The sequence below is a fragment of the Macaca thibetana genome, chromosome 13, assembly GCF_024542745.1.
Source record: "Macaca thibetana thibetana isolate TM-01 chromosome 13, ASM2454274v1, whole genome shotgun sequence".
In the NCBI taxonomy this organism is placed as follows: Eukaryota; Metazoa; Chordata; class Mammalia; order Primates; family Cercopithecidae; genus Macaca; species Macaca thibetana.
Genome location: NC_065590.1, coordinates 46,036,802 through 46,062,698, shown reverse-complemented (window position 1 = coordinate 46,062,698; position 25,897 = coordinate 46,036,802). Strand labels below are relative to the sequence as shown.

The 25,897-nt window shown below is 39.5% G+C and overlaps 2 protein-coding genes across 6 annotated transcripts in view; one reads left to right on the top strand and one right to left on the bottom strand.

Annotated features, from left to right (window-relative positions):
* The window catches only part of PUS10 (pseudouridine synthase 10), an 84,948-nt gene extending 62,714 nt beyond the window's left edge, over positions 1 to 22,234 (bottom strand). Inside the window, exons 1-4 of one of the 5 annotated variants that reach the window (XM_050753495.1) lie at positions 22,153 to 22,234; positions 17,942 to 18,082; positions 14,920 to 15,174; positions 12,660 to 12,746 (exon numbers count right to left, since the gene is read on the bottom strand). In XM_050753495.1, the coding sequence (XP_050609452.1) occupies positions 12,660 to 12,746; positions 14,920 to 15,174; positions 17,942 to 18,067 (468 nt within the window). In that variant the 5' untranslated portion in view covers positions 18,068 to 18,082; positions 22,153 to 22,234. Of the gene's footprint in view, positions 1 to 12,659; positions 12,747 to 14,919; positions 15,175 to 17,941; positions 18,083 to 21,687; positions 21,970 to 22,152 lie in introns of those variants that run through there. The other 4 variants (XM_050753491.1, XM_050753492.1, XM_050753490.1 and 1 more) reach the window with 4 other exon arrangements.
* Positions 22,235 to 22,374: 140 nt separating this feature from the next.
* The window catches only part of PEX13 (peroxisomal biogenesis factor 13), a 36,509-nt gene continuing 32,986 nt past the window's right edge, over positions 22,375 to 25,897 (top strand). Inside the window, exon 1 of the mRNA XM_050753501.1 lies at positions 22,375 to 22,490. Within this exon, the coding sequence (XP_050609458.1) occupies positions 22,399 to 22,490 (92 nt within the window). The 5' untranslated portion in view covers positions 22,375 to 22,398. The remainder of the gene's footprint in view (positions 22,491 to 25,897) is intronic.

Below are 25,897 nucleotides of genomic sequence, written 5' to 3'. Positions count from 1 at the left end.
TGAGGTCCATAGTTAGAAATGGCAGCTTTTATTTCTTTTAAAAATTTAAATTGTAAGGCATTAAATTGGACATTATTGCCACCATTTGGAAACTGAGCATTAGGAGCAAAAGAAGCACGAATAATTGGAAACAGATCCAGCTCCTTAAATTTTCTTATCTTTTCCTTTTCTCCCTCCCCCAATGGCGGGAAAGGCACTGAGAAAACTTTGCCAGACAAAGGTAAGGAAGCTGGGGGGTTGGAGGCACTGGAAAATCCTCTTCTAACAGGGCAGAAGGAAAAGAAACAGGGAAAGCTCGCAAAGGTGAATTAGAAGAATGTATCTGTAATATCTGTTGAAGCATTCCCATAGTATGCTGCATGTCAGAATTCCCCTTAGAAGAAGGAAGAGCTGGCTCTTCCTCTTCTCCCCCTTTTGCTACCCCCCCATCCTCTATTACTCTGGCATAAATGGGCTCCATTTCAGATTTATTTTTTCCCAAATCCTCAGATGCCTTTCCTCCTGTGGCTACATCACCACACTCTGAATCAGTCTCAAGTAACTCTAATGCCTGAGTGACAGAGTTACACAAGGTCCACAAATTTAGAGGCATAGTATCCCCTAACTGGTGAGCTCTAAGCAAAGCTTTTACTACCTGTAACCATTCTCTCCGATTCAGCTGCACTTTAGTCTGATACTGAAACCAGTAACAATGTTGTTCAACATGGGCAAACAATCGCTTCAAAGTCTTTTTCTTTCACTTCTACTCCTATAGACAGCAACAGTTCTTGAAATAGCCGTAAATATTCTGAGGCCAGAGAGGTGGAATTCCCTATAATTTTCCCGAGGGTCCCCCTTTTTTTGTTTTACTTACAAACCCGGGGTGCTCCCCCTCCGGTTCCTTGCTCTCTTGGAGCCACGGACCCTGCTCGCTGCGCCAGTTGTTGGGGTCCGCGTGTTTCCTAAACAAAGGAATGAACACACAAGACAACACATTGTGTGTTCATTCCTTTGTTTAGGAAACACGCGGACCCCAACAGCAGTGAGCCGAGATCGCACCACTGCACTATAGCACGGGTGACACAGTGAAACTCCGTCTCAAAAAAAAAAAGCATAAACTTTGGAGTTTAATAGATCAGAGTTCAAATCCTAGCTCTGCTATTTATCAGCAATGTGACCTTCAGCTTCAATTTCATCATCTGTAAAATTGAGACGATAACACCACCTACTTTAAGGAGTTGTGATTATTAAATGAAAGAGCACATGCAGCATACTCTGCCATGAAAATATTAAATAACTGTTGGTGGCTTGTTTCCCTAAGAAAGGGGTTTTATCTTGCCGCTCCTAAAAAATAACTACATATTATGGTGGTGTGGCTGTTTTACATATAAACAGTTGCTTTATATACATATGCATACATACACATATATTTGTTATTTTTATGAATAATTTTTCAAAAACAATCATATCTTAGTAAGCTAGAATTACTAGGTATAAAACACAGTGGTGGTATCAGAAAAAAGGACAATTCTATGCAACAAGAAAAACCTAGACCTGAACTAGGCAAGAGTCTAAACTAGAAGTTCCCTTTTTCAGCAACTTAATCTACTAAGCCACACGGTCCTAAAAATTAATGGAGGAAAAATAGTTTAATAATGATCTCTACAGTTAGAAGGTAGCAATGTGCTAATATGTTCCATTTCACAGGGAAAGCATTTTGAAGAAAAAGGATGTGTTTCCTCTTGTATTCTTTTTTATTCTGCTATATTACCATTTCTTACTGTAAATTTTAAAGATGCCAAATGTGACAATTCACAAGAATAAGACCATACAAATTTTTAAAAGAAACTTCAAATATTTGAGGCTACCTCATGTTCTTAATGCATCTGGTCTCCCTCAATTACCTACACGCTAGATGAGCCACAGCAACTTCTTTTCTTCCTTGCCTCCTCCTCCATTATACTTAGCTGGGTTCAGGTCAAGGAAAAGGCAATGCCATAAAGAGATGCATCTTTAAGCATTTAAACATATGTCTGAATAATCTCCAACTGCAATCCTGAATCCAATATACATTATATTACTGTGGTGGTCTTTAGAATTAGGCTTGCTTCTAGACCTGCTTGACTATGGCTTCCTACTCACAGGAATGTGATTTGTTCCTCCTTGCTGCATGCCACAGTGACCTCAGGGATTGGGTGCTTTATCTATTGGGCTTCTTGTGCCAGTACCCCAATAATGAGCTATTAGATCCCTTCAGTATCTGCTTTGACTCTTTGATAGTTGGACTTCTGATTATACAGGCCAACCAGGGCTTGGGTTCTATATAGACCTTGACTAATCACATGTCACTCATTCTTTCTCCCTCAGAACACATCCTAGTGATGTATCACATAACAGAGTCCTAAACCTGCACCCATGTCTAGTCTTACGTTCTCCTAAACACAGCAGCTCTGCCTGGATTCATCACTCTGGTGATCCTCTGACCTTTAGTGATGTTCATGAGTGTATGGCTTAATAGGGTATGTAGTTAAGAAAAGGTAATACCCATGGAACCAAGGTAGTCAGGTAAATAAAACATACAAAAATATACAAGATGTAGAGATGGTGTGGTTTAAAAAAAAAAAAAAAACTTAAAAAGCAACAGCAGCATGAAGCAGGGAGGCATATCCAGATTCCAATAAATGGGACACATTGGGCAAATCACATAACCTCTACAAGCCCTGGTTTTCTCCTCTTTAAGTAGGGATGAGTGTGATGACTACTGAAGTGGTCTCAATCTGTGAAGCTGAAAAAAATTACCCAAGCATAGCATATCTTCTTTCCAATCTACAGATACTACCCATTAACTCTCAGATATTAAAGGGGGATCCCTTATACACAAAGGTTGGAGACTCCTGGACTCTCAATCAGACATTCCCAATAGGTATAAACAGGTTTACACTTGGGTGGTAGCCTAGCTGAGACTCTGACAAATCACAACCATATATACATTGACTTTTTCAATAAGTGCCATAAAAAGCTGGGGAGTCCTGTTCTAGTCGATCACCAAGGTCTCATATACATCTATGATTCCATGATTATAATAACACAGACTTTCATACACCAATGTTATATTCACAGAAGCAAGTTCTTGGAGTTACCTTTCATAAGATAGGGTGGATTGCTGCATGAACACACTCATTTCCTATTAATGGTTTTAAAAGTGGCAGCCTGCGTACCTAAAACTAGCAAGGTTACTATACACTTCCCAACCCTCTCATGAAAAGTCTATTGAAAGATCCTTAAGGGGCAGTCCCTAAAAGAACTAAGACTCAAAAGCATTTAACTTTTAAAAGGACTTAGTGGGGCTGCGCGCGTTGGCTCACGCCTGTACTCCCAGCACTTTGGGAGGCCGAGGCAGGCGGATCACGAGGTCAGGAGATCGAGATCATTCTGGCTAACACGGTGAAACCTCGTCTCTACTAAAAATACAAAAAATTAGCTGGGTGTGGTGGCGGGCGCCTGTAGTCCCAGCTACTCAGGAGGCTGAGGCAGGAGAATGGCGTGAACCCAGGAGGCGGAGATTGCAGTGAGCCGAGATCGCGGCATTGCACTCCAGCCTGGGGACAGAGCGAGACTCTGTCTCAAAAAAAAAAAAAAAAGGACTTAGTGGAATGTTCTCTCTTTTCCCATAAATGCAAGTTTGGCCTAATATTAGCATACGTCTGGGACATTCATTCTATAGTAGTTTTGTGTGGCATTATGCTGTAGAAGTTTAGAGGAATCAAACTTGCTTTGCATGGATAAGTGGACCATATAGTAATTGAAGGGAGTTCTAAACTAATCTAACCAAAATAGGAGCTATAAATTCTAAAAACTCCTTAGTAAGCTCAGAAAAGGTTTATTGAATGAAGTGGACCTAGGGTTGGTCTTAAATGGTAGGTGAAAGAGAACATACACAGATTTAGGAAGAGTGCCTGTCATACAAAATAAAAATGGAGAAGCCATGCACAAATGGACAAAAAGCAGAAAATACACATGCTAAATCAGAAAAGTTGAGTTAATGAACAAAGACAGCCAGCTCATGCCTGCACACACAATATATATATAGCTCTCTATACTTGAAGTTAAGAGAATTTTGTCACATTCTATTTATGAGCTAAACATAATTAGAAAAAATATAGTCCTTTAGAAAAAGAACATCAATCAATAATAGAAAGGAAATTACCAATTAAAAAAGATTCTAGGACTAATGGCCTGAGAGTTTAAGAAGCCTCTGTAAATACATACAAAACGTTTAGTATGTGCATTTTTAGAACAAAGGAATTCACTGCTTTCTTCAGATTCTGAATGAGATCAATAATCCTAAATTAGTTAAGAATCCACAGATTTAAGTAAAAATCCAAAGCCATTTGAATATCCATTTTTCAGAATTTAAAAAGAATTTCAGGCAGGCACAGTGGCTTATGCCTGTAATTCCAGCACTTTGGGAGGCCGAGGCAGATGTATCACCTGTCAGGAGTTCAAGACCAGCCTGGCCAACAAGATGAAACCTCGTCTCTACTAAAAATACAAAAATTAGCCAGGCGTGGTGGCACATGCCTGTAGTCCCAGCTACTCAGGGAGGCTGAAGCAGGAGAATCGCTTGAACCTGGGGGGCGGAGGTTTCGGTGAGCCGAGATCACGCCACTGCACTCCAGTCTGGGTGACAGTGAGATTTCATCTCAAAAAAAAAGAAAGAAGACAATTTCTTAAAATAAAAAAATGCTGCTACAGAAATTGTACTGCCGTCTGTGGCCATACCACCCTGAATGTGCCTGATCTCGCATGATCTCAAAAGCTAAACAGAGTCGGGCCTGGTTAGTACTTGGATGGGTAGAAATGGTACTGCTTTTATTCTTAGCTAATTTTCTAGGGTCGTGTATAATTTGTAGTACTTACTGCAAAGTATGAAATTATAAAGTGTAATAAATGATAGGGAAAGGTTTTGATCTGACAAAACTCCAACCATATCAAGTTGCATATTGAGAAGTGTTTCATCCAAGTAACACTTAAAAGACAATATACACATTTAAAGTCAATGGACTAAGCAAACTGTTTCCCATACCCTACCCATGAAAAGGGACCAATAAACCAAAGTGATAGTACAATATTGCCCTCTACTGGACTCAACTAGTAAAGATGACCCTAATAAAACTGAAAAGCATTCAGCTTTTAAAAGGACTTAATGGAATCTTTTCCCATAAATACAAATTTAACCTAATATTAGCATATGTCTGAGACATTCATTCTATAGTTTTTGTGTGGCATTATGATGCAGAAGTTTAGAGGAATCAATTATGAATATAAAATAACCACTATGGGGCCAGGTGCAGTGGCCTGTAACACTAGCACTTTGGGAGGCCACACCAGAAGGATCACTTGAGCCCAGGAGTTCAAGACCAGCCTTGGCAACATAGGGAGACCCCATCTCTAAAAAAAATAAAAAATAAGTTAGCTGGGCATAGTGGTATGCACCTGTGGTCTCAGTTACTCAGGAAGGTTAGGCAGGAGGATCACTTGAACCTAAGAGGTCAAGGCTGCAGTGAGCTGTGATCATACCACTGCACTCCAGCCTGGGTGACAGAGTGAGACCCCGTCTCAAATACATAAACACTGTAATAAGTATTTTTGTTAAAACTATACAGAATCTTAGAGTTGAAAAGGCTTAAGATCTCTAGTCTAACCAACTATATAGTGCACACTTTCTATGTATCTTGGCCAAGTACATTGGCACTCTGTATCTATGGATCCTGCATCTATGGATTCAATCAATCCTGGATAGAAAACATTTGGGGGAAAAAAGGATCTGTACTGAACAGGTACAGACTTTTTCCTGTGATTATTCCCCAAATAATGTAGCATAACGACTATTTACATAGCATCCACATTGTATTATTATTATTATTATTTGTTGTTGTTGTTGTTGTTGAGACGGAGTCTCGCTCTGTCGCCCAGGCTGGAATGCAGTGGTGCAAGCTCCGCCTCCCAGGTTCATGCCATTCTCCTGCCTCAGCCTCCCTAGTAGCTGGGACTACAGGCACCTGCCACCATGCCCGGCTAATTTCGTTTTATATTTTTAATAGAGATGGGGTTTCACCATGTTAGCCAGGATGGTCTCGATCTCCTGACCTCGTGATCTGCCCACCTCAGCCTCCCAAAGTGCTGGGATTACAGTCGTGAGCCACTGCGCCCGGCCCCACATTGTATTATATAAGTAATCTTGAGATGATTTAAAGTATATATAAGAGGATGTGTGTAAGTTATATGCAAATAGTATACCATTTTATATGAGAAACTTAAGCATCTGTGGATTTTGGTATCTGTGAGGGGCTCGGGGGTCCTGGAACCAACCCCCTATGGCTATCAAGGGACAATCGTATTTTCCAGCCTTGGCTTAAACACCCTAGTGACGGGAAGTCTCTGGAAACAATCTATCCTGTTCTGGATAATTATTAATTCTTAATAGCTCTTGATTCTATTCTTGCAGCAATCTAATTCCTCTTTTATAAGGAAGCCCCTCAAATATTTAAGGAAAGCAAACTCATCCCACTGCATCATCTATTCTCCAAATTAAATAACCCAAGCTCCTTCAGCAGTGGATCCTGTGACCAGGTTTCAGATGGCCCCACCACCTGAATGCACTAAATCCTCTAAATGTGCATTCATTTTCTATTGCTTCTATAACAAGTTATCACAAATTTAGTGGTTTAAAACAACACCAATTTATTATCTTCAGGTCCCAGGTCTGACACAGGTCTCACTGGGTTAAAATCAAGGTGCCAGCAGGGCTGTGTTCCCTTCTGGAGGCTGTAAGTAATAAATCTGTTTCCTAGGCTTTTCTAGCTTCAAAAGAACATCCGCATTCCTTGGCTCATGGCTCCCTTCCTCCAGCTTCAGAATAAATGTTACATCTCTCTTACCATTATTTTATAATCACATCTCCCTCTTATCCTGACCTCTGTGGCCAACTTTCTTCCCCTTTGGAAAATTGCAACTGCCTTTATCTGTCTCCAGTCATTTGTAAAATCTGCTATTTTTAACCCATTTCCCTAGTGTTCCATTATTAGAACGCTAAGCTTGTGGGAGATATTTATATCCTACTGCTCAAGGTCATCACCAAGGTCTGATTTTTCACCAAAAAAATTTGCAACCTCCAGCATAAATGGGTTAAAAGCCCTCAAAAATCAGGAACAGCTGCAAGTTCTTTCTGAAGCTATACTGGAATGTAATGCACCCAGGTCTAAACACCTGAACCCATCTTGAAACGCTTCACCATGTGGAGCATTCATTCTCCCTTACCAATGACCAGTCTACCTCTTTTTGGAAGGAAGATCATTTTCCTCGACATAAAGCACAGAAGCAAAACAGGATTTTTCAGAGTCCTGCTTTCTCTATATCAGTTCCAAATAGCAGATCTATCCATCCTTTTCATCTTTTTCTTGCTCTGAACATAACTTTAAGTCCACAAATCTTCCTTAGCAATTCTTGAAAGCTTCTATTCATTAGTAGCTTCAGTTTTCTGGTTGCTGTTCTTATAGACATAAGCCATAAGCCACCTCTTTCTTTTTTTTGTTTTTTTGTTTTGAGATGTAGTCTCCCCAGGATAGAGTACAGTGGCACAATCTCGGCTCACTGCAGCCTCTGCCTCCCAAGTTCAAATGATTATCCTGCCTCAGCCTCCTGAATAGCTGGGACTACAGGTGCACACCACCACACCCGGCTAATTTTTGTATTTTTAGTAGAGACGGGATTTTACTATGTTGGCTAGGCTGGTCTCGAACTCCTGACCTCAGGTGATCCACCCACCTCAGCCTCCCAAAGTGCTGGGATTATAGGCATGAGCCAACACCCAGCCAAGTCATCCTCTTTCATTTGCATTAATTTGACTTGACCTTTCCTGTACTTCTTTTGAAATTGATCCCAGATTGGCAAAAAATTTAACTGTTGGAGTTGGATGACAGGTACACAGGGTTCATAGGCCAAACTAAAATGTCAAATAAATATATCTAAATACAAGCCTTTGTGTAAAAACAGAGGTAGAGACAGAAAGAGATCCCTATTTCTTATTCATTGAGATGTATTTTCCCCCAACCTTTTTTTTATTCATTGAGATAGTTTGGTTTGAATTAAAATGTGAATTGCACTTTGTTTGATGCTCTCAATCCTTTTATCTTCCAGCACAGAATCCTATGCCATTTTTCTTTGCCTTTTCTTTGTAGTGTTTGAAATACACCTATCAGAAGCTTAGGATATATTCTACTTATGCCTCTTCTTCCCATCCTTCAGGAATACAAATTTAAAAGGCTACCAATTTTTCATTTAGGACTAGATTAGTTGCCCCACCATCCTTTAGGAAAATGGTTCTCAGAGTGTTGTTGTAATAGCACCAGCATTACCTATGAGCTTGTTAGAAATGCAAATTCATGAGTCTCACCTGACCTACTGTATTAGCATCTCTGGGAATGGGGCCTGGGAAACTCTCCAAGTGAGTCTCATGCATATTAGAGAACCACTACTTTAGGAAAAGAAACAGTTCCAATCCAAAAGTTGTCAGATAACAGATAACACACTTTTAGTTAAACATGATTTCCATCATGTACCCAGACACTGAGAGTCCCTCACACCACTGTATTCATTAGCCTTTGTGATTATTTTGTATCTGCAATTAATCAATCCTCCCCTTGGCCAGATATTATACAGTATACTTCTACTACTCTATCTATCCTATTTTGTTTTGTTGTGTTGTGTTTTGTTTTTTGAGACAGGATCTTACTTTGTTCCAGGCTGGAGTGGGAGTGCAGTGGTACAATCGCAGCTCACTGCAACCTCCGCCTCCTGGGCTACAGTGATCCTCCCACCTCAGTCTCCCCAGTTGCTGGGACCACAGGTACCACCGTGAGATCACTCTCAGGATCTCAAATCTCAGTGCAGGTACATAATTTCTTGCCATATCACGCTATTACATCTTTCCCCTTAACAAATCTGAGCCTTATAAGAAGGATTTATCCTTCCATTATTACATTCAAATGATAAAACCAAACCCAGAAAGTCACCATGACAGTCGTAAGGTATTTATTACTCTCTTATAATCTCAAATTCTGCTTATGCTTCTCCTCTTTAGTAGTATTCAGTTTAAAACTGTTCTGGTTGATTAGCTAGTTCCTTCTAAGAAAACACATTTCGGACATATACTCCATCCTGCTTCCATATTCTCCCGAACTCAGTGGAAAATGATTATTATACTATGAACAAAAATACAGACTTTTCTTTCTAAGCTTTTAAATTAATGCTTTTATAATGATGATAAATAATAACTACTGGGGCCAGGAGAGGTGGCTCACACCTGTAATCCCAGAACTTTGGGAGGCTGAGGCAAGTGGATCACTTGAGATCAGGAGGTCAAGACCAGCCTGACCAACATGGTGAAACCCCATACAGAAATTAGTTGGGTGTGGTGGCACATGCCTGTAATGCCAGCTACTTGTGAGGCTGAGGCAGGAAAATGGCTTGAACTTGGGAGGCGGAGGCTGCAGTGGGCCAAGACTGCACCACTGCACTCCAGCCTGGCTGACAGAACAAGACCTTGTCTCAAAAAAAAAAAAAAAAAAAAAAAAAAAAAAAAAAAAAAAAAAATGCTATCATCAGAAAAGGATTAGTATAACCAGGAATATAGATGCGTTAATGCAAATTTTATTGCTTAATTTTTTTTTTTGAGACAGGGCCTCGCTCTGTCACCCAGGCTAGAGTACAGTGGTGTGATCATGGCTCAATGCAGCTTCAACCCCCCAGGCCCAAGCAAGCCTCCCACCTTGCCCTCCAGGATAGCTGGGACTACAGATATGCATCACCACACCTAGCTAATTTTTAAATTTTTTTGTAGAGACAGACTCTCACTGTGTTGCCCAGGTTGGTCTTCAACTGAACTCAAGAGATCCTCTCACCTCAGCCTCCCAAAGTGCTGGGATTACAGGCATGAGCTACTGCGACTGGCCGTTTAATTAAAAAAAAAAAACTTTACTTGAGGCCACCCCTTATTTCTTTTGTAAGCAGGAATATAATAAATACCACCATATTGATAAAATATTGTTGCTTTAAATAGATCTGTGATCATCTACTTCTTAGAAGTGGAAAAAACCAAATCATTCAAATGGACTCAATTGTATATTCTAGTGTGAATTATGAGATAATTGACATATATCAATTTTATGGATAGTATATTGATGTTTGTTCTACAAACAGACAAAGAAGTTCTAAGGTAGAGATATTTACAAGGTCTAAGTTGAAAGCCATATATGTAGAACATGGCACTAGAGAAATCACAGAATTTATATTCAAAATGCAGAATATTCTGAAGATATGTGTAACTAGTTCAAATTGAGATGTGTAACAAATAAGTGGTTTAAAAAGCAATTTATATACAGCCTGGCTTGCACAGCATATCTCAATTCCAAAGAAGTAATAAAAGATGGCAATAAAAGAATGTAACATATGGCCAGGCGCGGTGGCTCACGCCTGTAATCCCAGCACTCTGGGAGGCCGAGGCCAACAGATCACGAGGTCAGACGATCAGGACCATCCTGGTTAACACGGTGAAACCCCATTTCTACTAAAAAATACAAAAAATTAGCCGGGCATGGTGGCGGGTGCCTGTAGTCACAGCGACTCGGGAGGCTGAGGCAGGAGAATGGCATGAACCCAGAAGGCGGAGCTTGCAGTGAGCCAAGATTATGCCACTGTACTCTAGACTGGGTGACAGAGCGAGACTCTGTCTCAAAAAAAAAAAAAAAAAGAAAGTAACACAATAATAACAGAAAATAACAAACTGAACCACAAACATAATTTTCTGAAGAAACCTGGGATGTGAAAAGAGTATACTGCATATAAAACTGTAATTACTTGAACTATTATTCTTAGGAAATGAATAGGTAAAAATACATTACTCATTACTACAAATAAAACAATAAAACATAGCACATTAAACTATGGAAACATATTAATTCTTCAATAATTAGAACAGTTACATATTTCTACTAAATAGTTTTCTGGTTAAAATCAGTTATGAAAAGTAGAGTTTAAGCAGAATAATTCTATTTTTAAAAACAGTATCTTCTGGCCAAGCACGGTGGCTCACGCCTGTAATCCCAGCACTTTGGGAAGCTGAGGCGGGCGGATCATCTGAGGTCAGGTGTCCGAGACCAGCCTGATCAACGTAGAGAAACCCCGTCTCCACTAAAAATACAAAAAAAATTAGCTGGCGTGGTGACGCATCCCCGTAAGCCCAGCTACTTGGGAGCCTGAGGCAGGAGAATCACTTGAACCCGGGAGGCAGAGGTTGCAGTGAGCTGAGAGGGCGCCATTGTACTCGAGCCTGGGCAACAAGAGTGAAACTCCATCACAAAAACACAAACAAACAAAAACAGTATCTTCTGTTTCTAATATGGAATAGAAATACCTTATGAATAGTAACATTAAGCTAATATTGTTAAAATCATCAAATAAGTGATAAAATGGATAATATGAATCTTAGTGTAAAAATATAAACTTTGATTCACAGGTTCTGAGGGTTATGGAAATATATAAATATAAGCTTTGAGAGGAAAGGTTTGATGGTAAGATATATAACCACATTCAGAAAATATACTTCTTATTCCTATTTGTTTCTCAAAACTCTCACTAAAGTGAGAGTCACTTAGCTTTTGGAAGTCTGTTTCTCTGTACCAAAATTGGACCAGAAGATGACACATCAGTGAGAAATGCTTTGATGATTGACTAGAAAATTAAGTGTTTATAAACCCAGTATATCATCATCATCATCATCTTTATTCTTCCATTTGCTCAGTTATCTTGTCAGCAACACAGATACTATATAAAATCATCCTACCCTTTTTCACTTCCTGGCTCTTCTTTATCATTCTATCCAGCTTCAACGATCTTCAGCTTATTTAGGGCTAATAAACATGCTCACCCAAAGAAAGTGAGGGTTTACGATGTAATGTTCTGGTGATACTGTAGGTTTCTTAGGGGAAAGACATCTCATAAATATAAACGAATATGCTTAGAACCCATGGTTGTAATTTAAGATTACAGAAGTTTCTCACTATACTTCATTTAACAATATTAGCAAAATGTTATGTTTTCATGTCAGTTTTGACACATAAGAATAATACAGCAATGAATTTTTTTTCAATTAACAAAGAAAACAGTTTTAAAAAATAAGGCCAATTCTCTCCCTTTTATCATTGACTGGAAGATACGCCATCTTTTTATATTTTACTCCAGAGAGAATAAGGCTCATCATAATTGAAACGACTCTATTCTAGGACTATTCTAAAGTGCACATATCCACCTCAAAAGATCTCTGGAAACCTAGTCAAATGTCTTTCTCTGACCATCATGCCTCACATGGAGCTAATAATGAATGTCTGCAACCGATTGAGGGACTTTAAAAAAGATGGCTGTCCTAGGAACAAAACTAATTCCTTTTGTCATTCACTCACTCAACAAGTATTTATTAAGCAGCTATAAATTGCTTCAATCCTTCAATAAGTACACAAAATGTAAAAAATATAATAGAGTAAGGAATATTTCTACATTCCCATTTTTTGAGAAATTCCTAGCATGCACTTCACATATAGTTTTATGCATGCAAATGACCTTACCTCTCTTACAGATAGTTGTGGTGGGAAGGAGACTGAAAATACCAAGCTGGTGAATTCAAACCCAGAGGCTTCAACCTTTTGGCACACCTAAAAAAGCATTACAATTACGTAAATTCCCAGGAATTGCTGAAAATATTACTTACTCTAATCTTAATAACATGAATTTCTGGTCTGGGAGATGACATGGCAAAACTTCCAAACTTTCACATTTGACAGTGGAACACTCACAAATATCTTGAGATTAAATATTGCCTAACTATGACCCTGAAGACTAATACTACAAAGAACCAAAACAGCCAGGAATAACATCTGCAGAATAAACTGTTAAGTGTCAAAATAGCTTTCTATTAGGTCACCCCCTAACATTCAAACAAAACAAACCCAAATATAGCACTCTTGACAGAAAAAAACAAACAAAAGGCAATCCCACATTCAATCATTTACCTTCTACAGGGCTGTACCACCTGTCTTTTCGGGACAATAATAAGTACAACTAGAAATGAACTTTTCTGTAATTCAGCTATATTAAACAGCAAAATGAAAACAAACTGCTACATTTTTCTTCAATTAAATAGCACTTATGACTGAAACACATGAATATACATTTTATTAATTTTCAGATATGTCAATTAAAAAGTAATTTGAGAATCGTAGGTTTTGGTTTTTTAAAAAAATTAAGAAAATATTTTAATGATCCAATTGTGTGAAAAAAAGTTGAAATGAATGGCAGTGTTCCTTTCAATATAAAAAGTCTTGTACTGGGGCATGGTGGCATGCACCTGTAGTCCCAGCTACTTGGGAGGCTAAGGTATGAGGATCACCTGAGCCCAGAGGTGGAGGTTGCAATGAGCCGGTATCATGCCACTGCACTCCAGCCTGGGTGACACAGTGAGACCCTGTCTCAAAACAAAAACAAAAACAAAAACCAGAAGGTCGGGCGCGATGGCTCATGCCTATAATCCCAACATTTTGGGAGGCCAAGTCAGACAGATGACCTGAGGTCAGGAGTTTGAGACCTGAGGTCAGGCCCACATGGTGAAACCCCGTATCTACTAAAAATACAAAAATTAGCTGGGCGTGGCAGCACATGCCTGTAATCGCAGCTACTCAGGAGGCTGAGGCAAGAGAATCATTTGAACCTGGGAGGTGGAGGTTGTAGTGAGCTGAGACTGCACCACTGCACTCCAGCCTGGGTGACAAGAGTGAAACTCTGTCTCGGAAAAAAAAAAAAGAATTCGGCCGGGTGTGGTGGCTCACGCCTGCGCCTGTAATCCCAGCACTTTGGGCCAAGGTGGGCAGATCACGAGGTCAAGAGATCGAGACCATCCTGGCTAACACAGTAAAACCCTGTGTCTACTGAAAATACTAAAAATTAGCCGGGCGTGGTGTTGGGTGCCTGTAGTGCCAGTTACTAGGGAGGCTGAGGTAGGAGAATGGCGTGGACACAAGAGGCAGAGCTTACACTGAGCCGAGATCACGCCATTCATTGCGCTCTAGCCTGAGCAACAGAGCGAGACTCCGTCTCAAAAAAAAAAAAAAAAAATTGAATTCTTGGCCTTGGCCGGGTGCAGTGACTCACACCTGTAATCCCAGTACTTTGAGAGGCCAAGGCAGGAGGATGACTGGAGGCCAGTTGTTCAAGACCAGCACAGTAACATAGGGAGACCCTACCTCTACAAAAAGATTTAAAAATTAGGGCCAGGCGCAGTGGCTCATGTCTGTAATCCCAGCACTTTGGGAGGCCAAGGCAGGCAGATCATCTGAGGTTGGGAGTTTGAGACCAGCCTGACCAACATGGAGAAACCTTGTCTCTACTAAAAATACAAAATTAGCCAGGCATGGTCGCGCATGCCTGTAATCGCAGCTACTCAGGAGGCTGAGGCAGGACAATCACTTGAACCTGGGAAGTGGAGGTTGCGATGAGACAAGATCGCGTCATTGCACTATGGCCTGGACAACAAGAACAAAACTCCATCTCAAAAAAAAAGAAAAAAAAATTAGGTGGGCATGGTGGTACATGCCTATAGTCCTAGCTACTCAGAAGGCTGATGTAGGAGGATTGCTTGAGTCCCAGGAGTTAGAGGCTGCACTGAGCTGTGATTGTACCACTGCACTTCAGCCTAGGCAATAGAATAAAACCCAAAAAAGAAAAGAAAAAAGAATTGTCCTATCTCCAAAAAAGGAAAGAAAAAAGAATTCTTGGTCTTAAGACTGAAAATCTCTACATAATTGCACCTATAATGAAAAACAGGTTATTTACCTTTTTAACGAAATCTTTCTCACAGAATTCTTGAAGAATTCCTAGGCATACATTACATACATTTAAATTTGAGTTCTTGGAAGCAATGCTTCCATCTTGACTAAGAGAGATCCTTCCCTCTCCATTTTGACTTAGATTATCAATACTATCTTCCAGTTCTTGCAGTCGAATTTTCTTGGGAGGTGGGTTCATAACTTCCAAAATTAATTCATCTTTTTCAGTTTCCAGAAATTTCTGTAGTTCATTGAGCAACTCCTGGAAAGTTAATGAAAGAAAAAGTAATGACCCACTGACAATGTCCTTAAGGCTTTCTAGGTAAGACGAAACAAGAAAATACGAGTGAAAATTAGGACATATCACAGATTTTACAATGTTGACATATCAATTCTGAAGCAATCCAGTTATTTTATTAGCCAGCATTGGCTTTTATGGAATTTAAAAGAGAATTACCTATCTCTATTATATATGTGGGAATACTTTTTCAAAAGAGTTCCATATATCAGTGAAGCAAAAGTCATAAATCTGAGGGAGAAAGGCTCCATTACAAATTTGTTAATTTGTAATTCTGTTGTGAGTCATTCACTTGCTAATTTCAGTAAAAACAAACTTCAGTTCTAATGATTAACATATAAAAATACAAACTGAATTTCCATCCTTGCTAGGTTATTTAATAACCTCACAATTACTAAGCGCTCACAAGTATAATATTTATTTAATATGAAATCTGATCATTAGAGGTAGTCTAATAAGTAAAAATAATTTGGAGAAAATTTACTAAGAAAAGTACACAAATGCTGACAATGCTGAAAGTTAGCATATGATTATAAACTATTTCCATATATTAATTGAAAGACATGCTCTACTATATTCTAGTTTGCCTAATTTCTGTCTTGTATTAGAACTTGCATTTCTTTGAAACCATTCTCATATTTCTCTCATTCAGATATCCCTCTCATCTAAATACTCAGAGTATTTTCCCGTTTTGTTTAGACATGTTTTTTATGCCATTGATGAAAAAGTATCTTTTTCAAATTCATTCAGATGACAATTTACTGACTCTAAAGGGAAAAAATCTTCCACTCAAACAAATTTAAATCCACTTTATTGAGAAATTAGCTCACCTGCTTTAACAGATAAATATACGTACATACATATACAGGTACATTTTGACTCACACAAATGTTTGTTGTTACCTAAAATCTGTAATATAGGTAAAACATAGTGCATATACAGATGTGCATATACATACATAGCTACATGAATAGAACAGATCAAAATTTAAGAACATTTCCAAAAACTTGTCCAAATATTCTTGTATATTTCTTTACATAAAATGAAACACACAAAAATTGGTAACACTCAGTCTCTTAATATAAATTTACAATCTAATAACATAATAGAGTAATAGTTTAATATAAATTTAAAATCCAATAACATATAATAGAATAATAATCTGAAAAAATGTGTAAGCAGGGTTACACAAAACCAGTCTTATTACTTTACAGTCATATTGTGTATAAATGAATATACACATATTTAAATCATCATAGCACAAGTACCATTTCTGGTTTGTTTTTTGTTTTTGTTTTCTTAATTTTCAGACGGAGTCTCACAGTCACCCAGGCTAGAGTGCAGTGGCACAATCTCGGCTCACTGCAACCTCCACACCCCCGACCCCCAAGTTCAAGCGATTCTCCTGCCTCAGCCTCCCAAGTAGCTGGGATTACAGGCATCTGCCACGGCGCCCAGCTAATTTTTGTATTTTTAGTAGAGACAGGGTTTTACCGTCTTGGCCAGGCTGGTCTTGAACCCCTGACCTCATGATTTATCCACCTTGACCTCCCAAAGTGCTGGGATTACAGGCGTGAGCCACCACGCCCGGCCAATTTCTGGTTTTCAAAGTGTTTCCAGTGTTTCCACATACTTTATTAGGTATCGTCCCTTAAAGTCCTGTGAGGTGGGTATTATCATCATTCCCATTTACAGAGGAGTAAACTGAAGCTGCAAAGTGGTGGAACTGGGATTCAAATCCATGTCTTCTAGCTCCAAATCCTAGGTTTTGAATTCAGTCAGACTGCTCAAATCCTAGCTTGCTCACTTAATAGCTGTGTAACTTTGGGCAGGTTGCTTAACCTCTCTGTATCTCAGTTTCTTCATCTGAAAATAGAGACAATCATAGTATGTACTTACCTAATCAGTTTATGAGAATTATATGAGAGCTTGACATATAGTAATGATAATTGAATATTATATATTATTATTGCCAAAATAATAGAAACAACAACATTTTAAAAATAACTGATACTACTAACTCCTGGACAATTTTTTAAATTACAAGAAACTGTGTGTGTATATGTTGTATACATACTGTCTATAAAGTATATATTTACATATGTATTATTACTATTTGCCTCTAAAAAGAGTATCATTTTTAGAATCAAACATTTCATAAATGTTACACATCTTATGCAAAAAGTATTATATTAAACGTCAAAGCTCTCTGTATATCACCATAAATGTCAAAGATCTCTGTATATTACTTTTGTCATTAATAACAGTAATAATGATTATGATAAGCATTTATTTCTAAAGGACTCCAAATACCTATTTATAAATACCACTAGTAATATAGAAAATGGGAAAAAACAGAAAAAGGCAACCATACCCACAATGCTTCCACTTAGTAGGACATGTAAGGAATATTAGCCCCTCCTGGGAGGAAGCAATATTTTGTGATATTGTGTTTAGATATCCTTTAGGAAACATCTATACAAACGTTAAATGCACCAGGGAGTTCCTCCACAAAGATCCCATTACACTAAATGTTAGATACCTAGATACAATCACTTAAGAAGGAACTTACATTTCTGAGACTATTCCAAAATTAAGACTATCACTCATTTTATTATAGATTTTTAATTTAAAAAAGAGTTATGAATATATACCTGCTCTCAAAAGTACAGGCATTCATTGTAAAATATAGAGAACCTTCTCTTAACTTGAAAAAAAAAGAAGAAAATACCTTGTATGGAAGTTTGTAAGGTGCATGAAAATCCACACCACAGAATCTGAAGATACATCTTGGACAAGTACCAGTACTGAGCAACAACTGGGCCACATGCTTGTTTTCCTCAGTCAGTGGGAACATACTGAATAATTATAACTAGAAAGAAAAAAAGTAAAACTAATGATCAGCTTCTGCATTTTACTGTCACAGACAAGTCATCATGTTTAGGGATAAAAACTAGCTTTCATTTGAAAAGCACTATTGTGTACTCTCTAACCAAGCCCCTTTCATTATACACATATCATAAAATACAAACTTGAAGGAAGTTTATAAAATGGATCCAGTAAAGGTTTCTAATTGTTAAGAAATTTAGTTTAGCATTCTGGATTATGATAAAATATATCAATATAACTAAGTTGATCAAAAGAAATAAAAATAATCAAGAATGGTTGCTTCTGAAGAGGGTAATGAAAACAGAGGTACAGGGTGAAATTTTGCTCTTTGTTTTGTACCATTCAGTATTGTACAAAGTTAATTCATTAAACTTTTCCTATAAGAAATTAAAAATGAGTTTGCTGGTGGTGGGGCTTAGAAAGCCATACCCCAAAATGAAGGCCTCAGCAGCAGCCTCAGAAGCAAAACTTTTTCTCTGACCTTCTGCCCTCCTGTCTCTCACTCTCATTCTTCCCCAGACTAGCCATAGAAAAACTACTGTCCCTCTTCCTCAAGGTGAGTCATAGAAACCAGAACTCCCTTTCCCCAAAGCCAGTCATAAAATCTAAAAATATTACTCAAATTTGGTCAGGTGCAGTAGCTCATGCCTGTAATCCCAGCACTTTGGGAGGCCGAGGTGAGTGGATCTTCTGAGGTCAGGAGTTTGAGACCAGCCTGGCCAACATGGTGAAGCCCCATCTCTACTACAAATACAAAAACTATTAGCCAGGTGTGTTGGCGTGTGCCTGTACTCCCAGCTACTCAGGAGGCTGAGACAAGAGAATCACTTGAACCCTGGGAGGCGGAGGTTGCAACGAGCCAAGATTGTGCCACTTCACTCCAGCCTGGGCAATGACAGTGAAACTCCATCTCAAACAAACAAACAAACAACAACAACAAAAAACCTCCAACAAAAACGAATTAAGTACATAGTATTTGAGAGCAACGGTTTGCTTAAGTTGCCAATTTTTGCAATTTAAATAAACTCACAAAAAAAATACTATATAGAGAATGAGGGCAAATCTGTCTCCTGTTACCAGGAAGGAGGGGTACTAAAAATTCAAACAACCTAATTTGTTCAGCAAAACTAGATCTTCTAATTAGTGAAACAGTCCATATTACCTTAAAATGATCAACTACCAATATTTTAGAAAATAATCATTGCATGGCAATCTTGTGGCATGCTATAACTGTGGTCATAGAAACACAGTGGCATCTTTTAATTTGTGCAGTTTCATAATTCAAATGAACTTGCTTAAAATTTGTGGAAGGGTGAAGCTCTTCCCAACAGCTTAGTATAAAGATGTGATTCTTCTAGTCTGTGTTTTCCACACCTCTAAAACTTACTACTTACTTGCAAGTTGTTAAATGTTGCCACTTATCAAGATTCTTGCACAAAATAATGAGGAAGACAGGTATATAGTTACATAGAACTCTTCACCATAAAAATCAGTTCAGCAGCCAGGACGACTAAAAACAGATTGCATCTGGCTGAATTCTAATTCAGGTGAATATGTGAGTCAGCAGGGAGAAAAAAATCAGGCTTGTATGGACACACCATACAAGCTGACTAGGTGACAACTTTGAGACACCAGAATTGAGAAACATGTATTTAGGGTTGCCTAAGTGAATTTGGGCTCCATGATATTTTCAAGAAAGAGGACAGAATATGTGGAAAACAACCTCTAAACAATGAAGATCTGGCCAGGCCCAGTGGCTCACACCTGTAATCCTAGCACTTTGGGAGGCCAAGGCAGGCATATCACTTGAGGTTTGGAGTTCAAGACCAGCCTGGCCAACATGGTGAAACTCCATCTTTATTAAAATACAAAAATTAGCCAGGTGTGGTGGTACGTGCCTTTAATCCCTGCTACTCGGGAGGTTGAGGCAGGAGAATCGCTTGAACCCAGTAGGTGGAGGTTGCAGTAAGCCCAGCACTTTGGGAGGCCATGGCAGGCGGATCATAAGGTCCGGAGATCAAGACCATCCTGGTTAACACGATGAAATGCCATCTCTACTAAAAATACAAAAAATTAGCCAGGCATCGTGGCACGTGCTTGTAGTCCCAGCTACTCCAGAGGCTGAGGCAGGAGAATCGCCTGAACCCAGGAGGCAGAGGTTGCAGTGAGCCAAGATCGCACCACTGTACTCCAGCCTGGGCGAAAGACCGAGACTCCATCTCAAAATAAATAAATAAATAAATAAATAAATAAATAAAATCTGTGTGGTCAAGGTCATTATTATTTACTAGTGATCTGTATCCCTTTTCCCAGTCCATTTAATCTAGTTTGATGCAGAGAAAAGATTGGATGCTGTGAGGGGCTGAATATAAGCATTTACAGTGCATCTCTGACTTACATACACAGAGAAACTGTTTCTGTTTCACCGGTTATTCTAAGTTATTTTTTCTCCATTAGTTTAGCTTAAGAATTTTACTTAATTCAGAAGTAACATTTAACTCAAAAAGAAACACAAATACACCCTCTTCCAATAAACAAATCAATAAGCACTTTAAAAGGACACTTAATGATTTCCCTAGAGACTTAAATAGCTATATTAAAATTTATTTTATTTTCCATGGCTATAAGACCATGTTTATTTCTCCAATAAATTCACAAGAACAAAGGTATCATGCAAAGCGAATAAACGACACATTACAAACTCCTGGCTCTGAGAAGTTCCCAAACCTGATTGATGAGAATTACAAAACTTCCAGTCCTGAGTAATTTGAAGAGGTCTAAAAATAGACCCCAAACAAACAAAAAGACCTCTTTTGAATGTGTGTTAATAAACGAGCTAGGAATTTACAAACCTCTCAACATCATTTTCACCTCCTAACAATCTATCAACTTCTCAATTTCACCTACCAACAATCTATCAACATTAAAAGGAGAAAACACGTTACGCCTTAAATTTGATTGTTTCATCGTGAGGTAATGAAATGTCAGGATTTCATAAGACATCAGAAATCGGTTGTCCATATTAGATTATGTTTGAAAGCAAGCCCTGAAAAAGGCATCCCATAATGTAAGTTTTCCAGTGTTGGTTACCCTCAAGATGTTTGCTTTTCGTTTACGTGTTTGTTTTATAGAAACAACGCTAACAAGTTGCTACACAGCGGCCTTTCACGTGTCAGGCTCCCTAGGAGGACTGAATCCCTCCTCCCCAGACCAAGGATAACTAGCCCAGTCTCTGGCTTACTGGAGGAGAGGAAGGACTTTATTTTCACCTCCTGGACGATTACAAAAACTAGTCATCGAAAACGAGGAAAGGAGCAGGGTGTGAGAAAAAACTGCCTGAGTCTCATATCCTAAGATCTTTTAAACTCCTTTCCCTACCGAAGGGTGTCATTCGTACCGCGGCGTGGGGCTGGGGGTGTGGATTTACGGGGAAAAAGGTGATCACACTTCACTGGGCTTCTGAAACATTCAGCTATGGAATCTACTGTGGACTCTTGAAAAGTTCATCCCGAGATCTAACCTCAAGCCTCAGTTTTGGCCAAGCAAGCCCTTCCCCCTTCGGTCAGGTGCAACAAACTTCCCACTCACCCCTCCTTTGCTAACAAAGCCGCTCCAGCAGGAGAGAAACGACCTCTCTCTCTCGCCACACCTCTTCTGCATCCAGTCTGCACTCCTTCACCTCATACGTACCCGCCTCACCTTCTCCCCAGACGCCGGAGCCTGAGATTTAACCCCTTCCGGCCCTCGAAGGGAACGGGGAAGACTAAAGACAACGCACCTATTGCGTCTAGCAATTCTGTTCCCCGAGGAAACGTGAGCTTTAAACGAAAGTACCAGCCCGTTCTCGCTAGGACTAAGTGAGCTTCTCCCTTCTTGTTTGTAGGGAAATCCGTCAAATCGCCTACTTTGCCACCTCACCCCACCGCCCACGCGACTGTAGGAGTGCGTGGGGCTTTACTCCCAGCCTTACTGGTCCACTCCCAGAAAAGCCTCTGTCGGACTCTGACGTCTAGGGAGTCGTAGCCGTTGCCAGAAATATCGATGAGCCTTTACCCTGAGATTTAGAACAGGAGCTCTTTCTGGGGCAAATACAAAGAACGTGTTTCTTCCTACAAATTAGTAGCATCCTCTCGCTGTATGGATTCAGCTGGCGAAGTAACTCAAGCCTTGTTCTGACTGCCAGGGTGGGAGGGGTGGACGGCTCGGTGTTCTTCCCGTTGTGCCTTGCGCTCGAGGTGCTGGTCTACGCTGGCCTGGACAGTCCGGGCTAGGAGCGGGAGCCGAGCGGAGGCGGAGGAGATGGCGTCCCAGCCGCCACCTCCCCCGAAACCCTGGGAGACCCGCCGAATTCCGGGAGCCGGACCGGGACCAGGACCCGGCCCCACTTTCCAGTGAGTGTGGGATTCTTCAGGCTGTGAGGTTGGTGGGCCCGAGCGGGGACTTGGCCGAAGGCGGTTGAAGCGGTTGTTGGGGGAGGTATTCCCTCCCCCCCTTTTAACCAGTCCCCAACCTTGCGGGTAGGAGTCGAGGTGGAGTTGGGGCGCTTACCAGTGGGGATTTTTTCAGTGTCTCACAGCTGTTTCTGACCCCCGGCAACTCTTAAGCACCAACGTTTTTTTCGGGAGCTCCTGGGCGTCTCTCTGGGTCTCTGTGCTTGAAAGAAAGCGGGGCGGCTTCCTACCTACCCCTTCTGTTTTCACTTTGACAGAACGGCTTCACTATCTTTAGAGCATAGACTTTGGGTCTGTAGCAGTTGACAGAGGCATTTGTCCAGCCACGGCATCGGTAGGGAACAAAGTCTCGTTAAAGGTGTTAACCTCTCGAGAAGTTGCCGAAAGCCCGAAAGGTTTTACGCAACTAGAACTCAGGCCCCGAACGCTTTGCCTTCTTTTCCAGCGTAACTCAGCCAGTGTTTCAGTTTGAGATTGGAGAAGCAACATTAAAGCAGGAGTTCTAGATCTGAGGCCTATGGATGGCCTTTGTGTGCAAAATGATGTATTTTTCTGAGGGCTATAGTTTTTTGTTTGGTTTTTAATCAGTATCAGTTGGTTTCTAGGACTTTGAAAAGGCTAAAACATGCAGAGTTGGGAGTGTTTCATGGCCTCGTGTGGCTTTTGTTTGGTAGTACTGGACATCTTAATTCAGATAGGTGTGATTCAAATGTCAAATCAACTACTATTGTAGATTTTCGTAAGCGTAAAAACCCCAACATATTGGAATGTATTTCTGCTGTGTTCTGAAATCTTTTATTTAAACACTAAAATGCTTTAACACGGTAACTACTTAGTTTAATAAGGATATATACATAACAAGTAATAAGCTTTAATTAGGCTGGTAAGCCACGGTGACATTATCTGCTACCTTTTTTATGATTCGGTTCTTTTTTCCCCATTTAGACTGCTTGTCGAATGAGAAGAGGTTTTATTTTTTGCATCTGTTAAAGTTCTTTTTATGTAAAATTAACCATTTGCTCACTTTATCATGAAATATTTTAAACACAGAGACTAGCAGAGAGTAAGAATACCTGTTTATTCACTACCCAACTTTAAAAAATGTTAACATTTGCCAAATTTATGTCGAATTTTTAAAAATAAAAGTTAAAGTCTCCCATTCTTCTTTGTAGTAGTGACTATTGTCCTTATTTGGTGTTTCGCATACCCAGTAATGTTTTTTAACGTTAGTACTTAGGTTTGTGCTATTTATATGCATTTTATATCTAAAACTTAACAATGTAACAGTAATATATGTTATATATAGTTACATGTTAATGTTTATTATTTTTTATATCTGTTTTTGTTTTTTCTGTTGCCCAATTTTCTATTGGCTTTATCTTTGCTTATCAATTTGTAAGAGTATTGTTAATACTAATCCTTTTTTGTTACTACATTTTGCTAATATCTTTCTCTGTGTGGCTTCTCTTCTTTATGTTCAATTTTTTGTACAGATGTTTTTGATTTTAATATTGCCAAAACTGTCGTATTTTATTGTTTGTGCTTTTTGTCTTGGTCAAGAAATCCTGTCTACCTAGATCAGGACGGTTCTTCTGTATGTTTTCTTTTAAATCTTCTGGTTTTCCCATTTATATATTTAATCCACATGGAACTAACTTTGTATAAAAATCAATGTGAAGTAGGGAATCTAATTTTTTTTCCATATAGGTAACTAATTGTCTCAGCACCATTTATTGAGTAGTCTATTCTCAGTTTATAATGCCATCTATATCATACCAAGTTTTCCTAAATATGTAGTTCTGTTTTGGGCACTTTCTGACTTTCTACTAGCACCACACTATCTTAATACAGAATTTTATAAGTTTTGATATGTAGTATGTCAAGAGTTTCCACACATTGCTGTTCTTTGTAATTGCCCTTGTTACACTTAGTCCTTTATAGAAAGACTTACTGGGATTTTTATTGGAACTGAGCTGAATTTATGGATCAAGTAAGTTTTTATTCCATGAATGTTGTATAAGCTACAATTGGTGAGAATTTTGATAATCTTTTTGCCTTAAATATCTTATAATTATCCACTTTGGGAGGCTGAGGCTAGCAGATCACGAGGTCAGGAGATCGAGACCATCCTGGCTAACACGGTGAAACCCCGTCTCTACTAAAAATACAAAAAAAAAATTAGTCGGGTGTGGTGGCGGGCACCTGTAGTCCCAGCTACTCAGGAGGCTGAGGCAGGAGAATGACGTGAACCCACAAAGCAGAGCTTGCAGTGAGCTGAGATCATGCCACTGTACAGCAGCCTGGGCAACAGAGGAAGACTCCCATCTCAAAAAAAAAAAAAACTTGGCCGGGCGCGGTGGCTCATGCCTGTAATCCCAGCACTTTGGGAGGCCGAGGCGGGCGGATCACAAGGGCAGGAGATCGAGACCACGGTTAAACCCCGTCTCTACTAAAAATACAAAAAATTAGCCGGGCGCGGTGGCGGGCACCTGTAGTCCCAGCTACTCAGGAGGCTAAGGCAGGAGAATGGCGGCAACCTGGGAGGCGGAGCTTGCAGTAAGCCGAGATCGCGCCACTGCACTCCAGCCTGGGTGACAGAGCGGGACTCTGCCTCAAAAAAAAAAAAAACTTAAACTATCTCCATGAAATTTTTTCCCATATTTTTTATTCATAGATTATTTTTGCTGTAGTAGTTGCAAATGGGCTTTCTTTTTTCTTTTTACATTTTCCAGTTGGTTATTAACTGGTATGGCAGAATGCTATTTTTTTAATGTAAATATTATATGCAGCATAATCTCAAACTCTTAATTAGTTCTGATGGTTTGGTTGAAATTCTCTTTAGTTCTGTGTAGCCAGTTATGTAATTTACAGATAAGCTAGCATCCTTATATTGGTCCTGACTTCCATTGGAGTGCTTCTGAAGTTTTACTGTTAAATGTGAAGTTAGCTTTTTGTTTTTGATAGATATCTTGTCAAAATTCTCTCTCTCTACCTTGTTCAGAGTTTTTTAATTTTATTTTATTTTTATTATTTTTGTTTGAGATGGAGTCTCACTGTGTCTCCCAGGCTGGAGTGCAGAGGTGCAATCTTGGCTCATGGCAACCTCTACCTCCTGGGTTCAAGCAATTCTCCTGCCTCAGTCTCCCGGACAGTTGAGACTACAGGTGCATGCCACTCTGCCCAGCTAATTTTTGTATTTTTAATAGAGATGGGGTTTCACTATGTTGGCCAGGCTGGTCTCGAACTCCTGAACTCAGGTGATCTGCCTGCCTAGGCCTCCCAAAGCGCTGAGATTACAGGTGTGAGCCACTATGCCTGGCCCTTACCTTGCTCAGATTTTTATCATG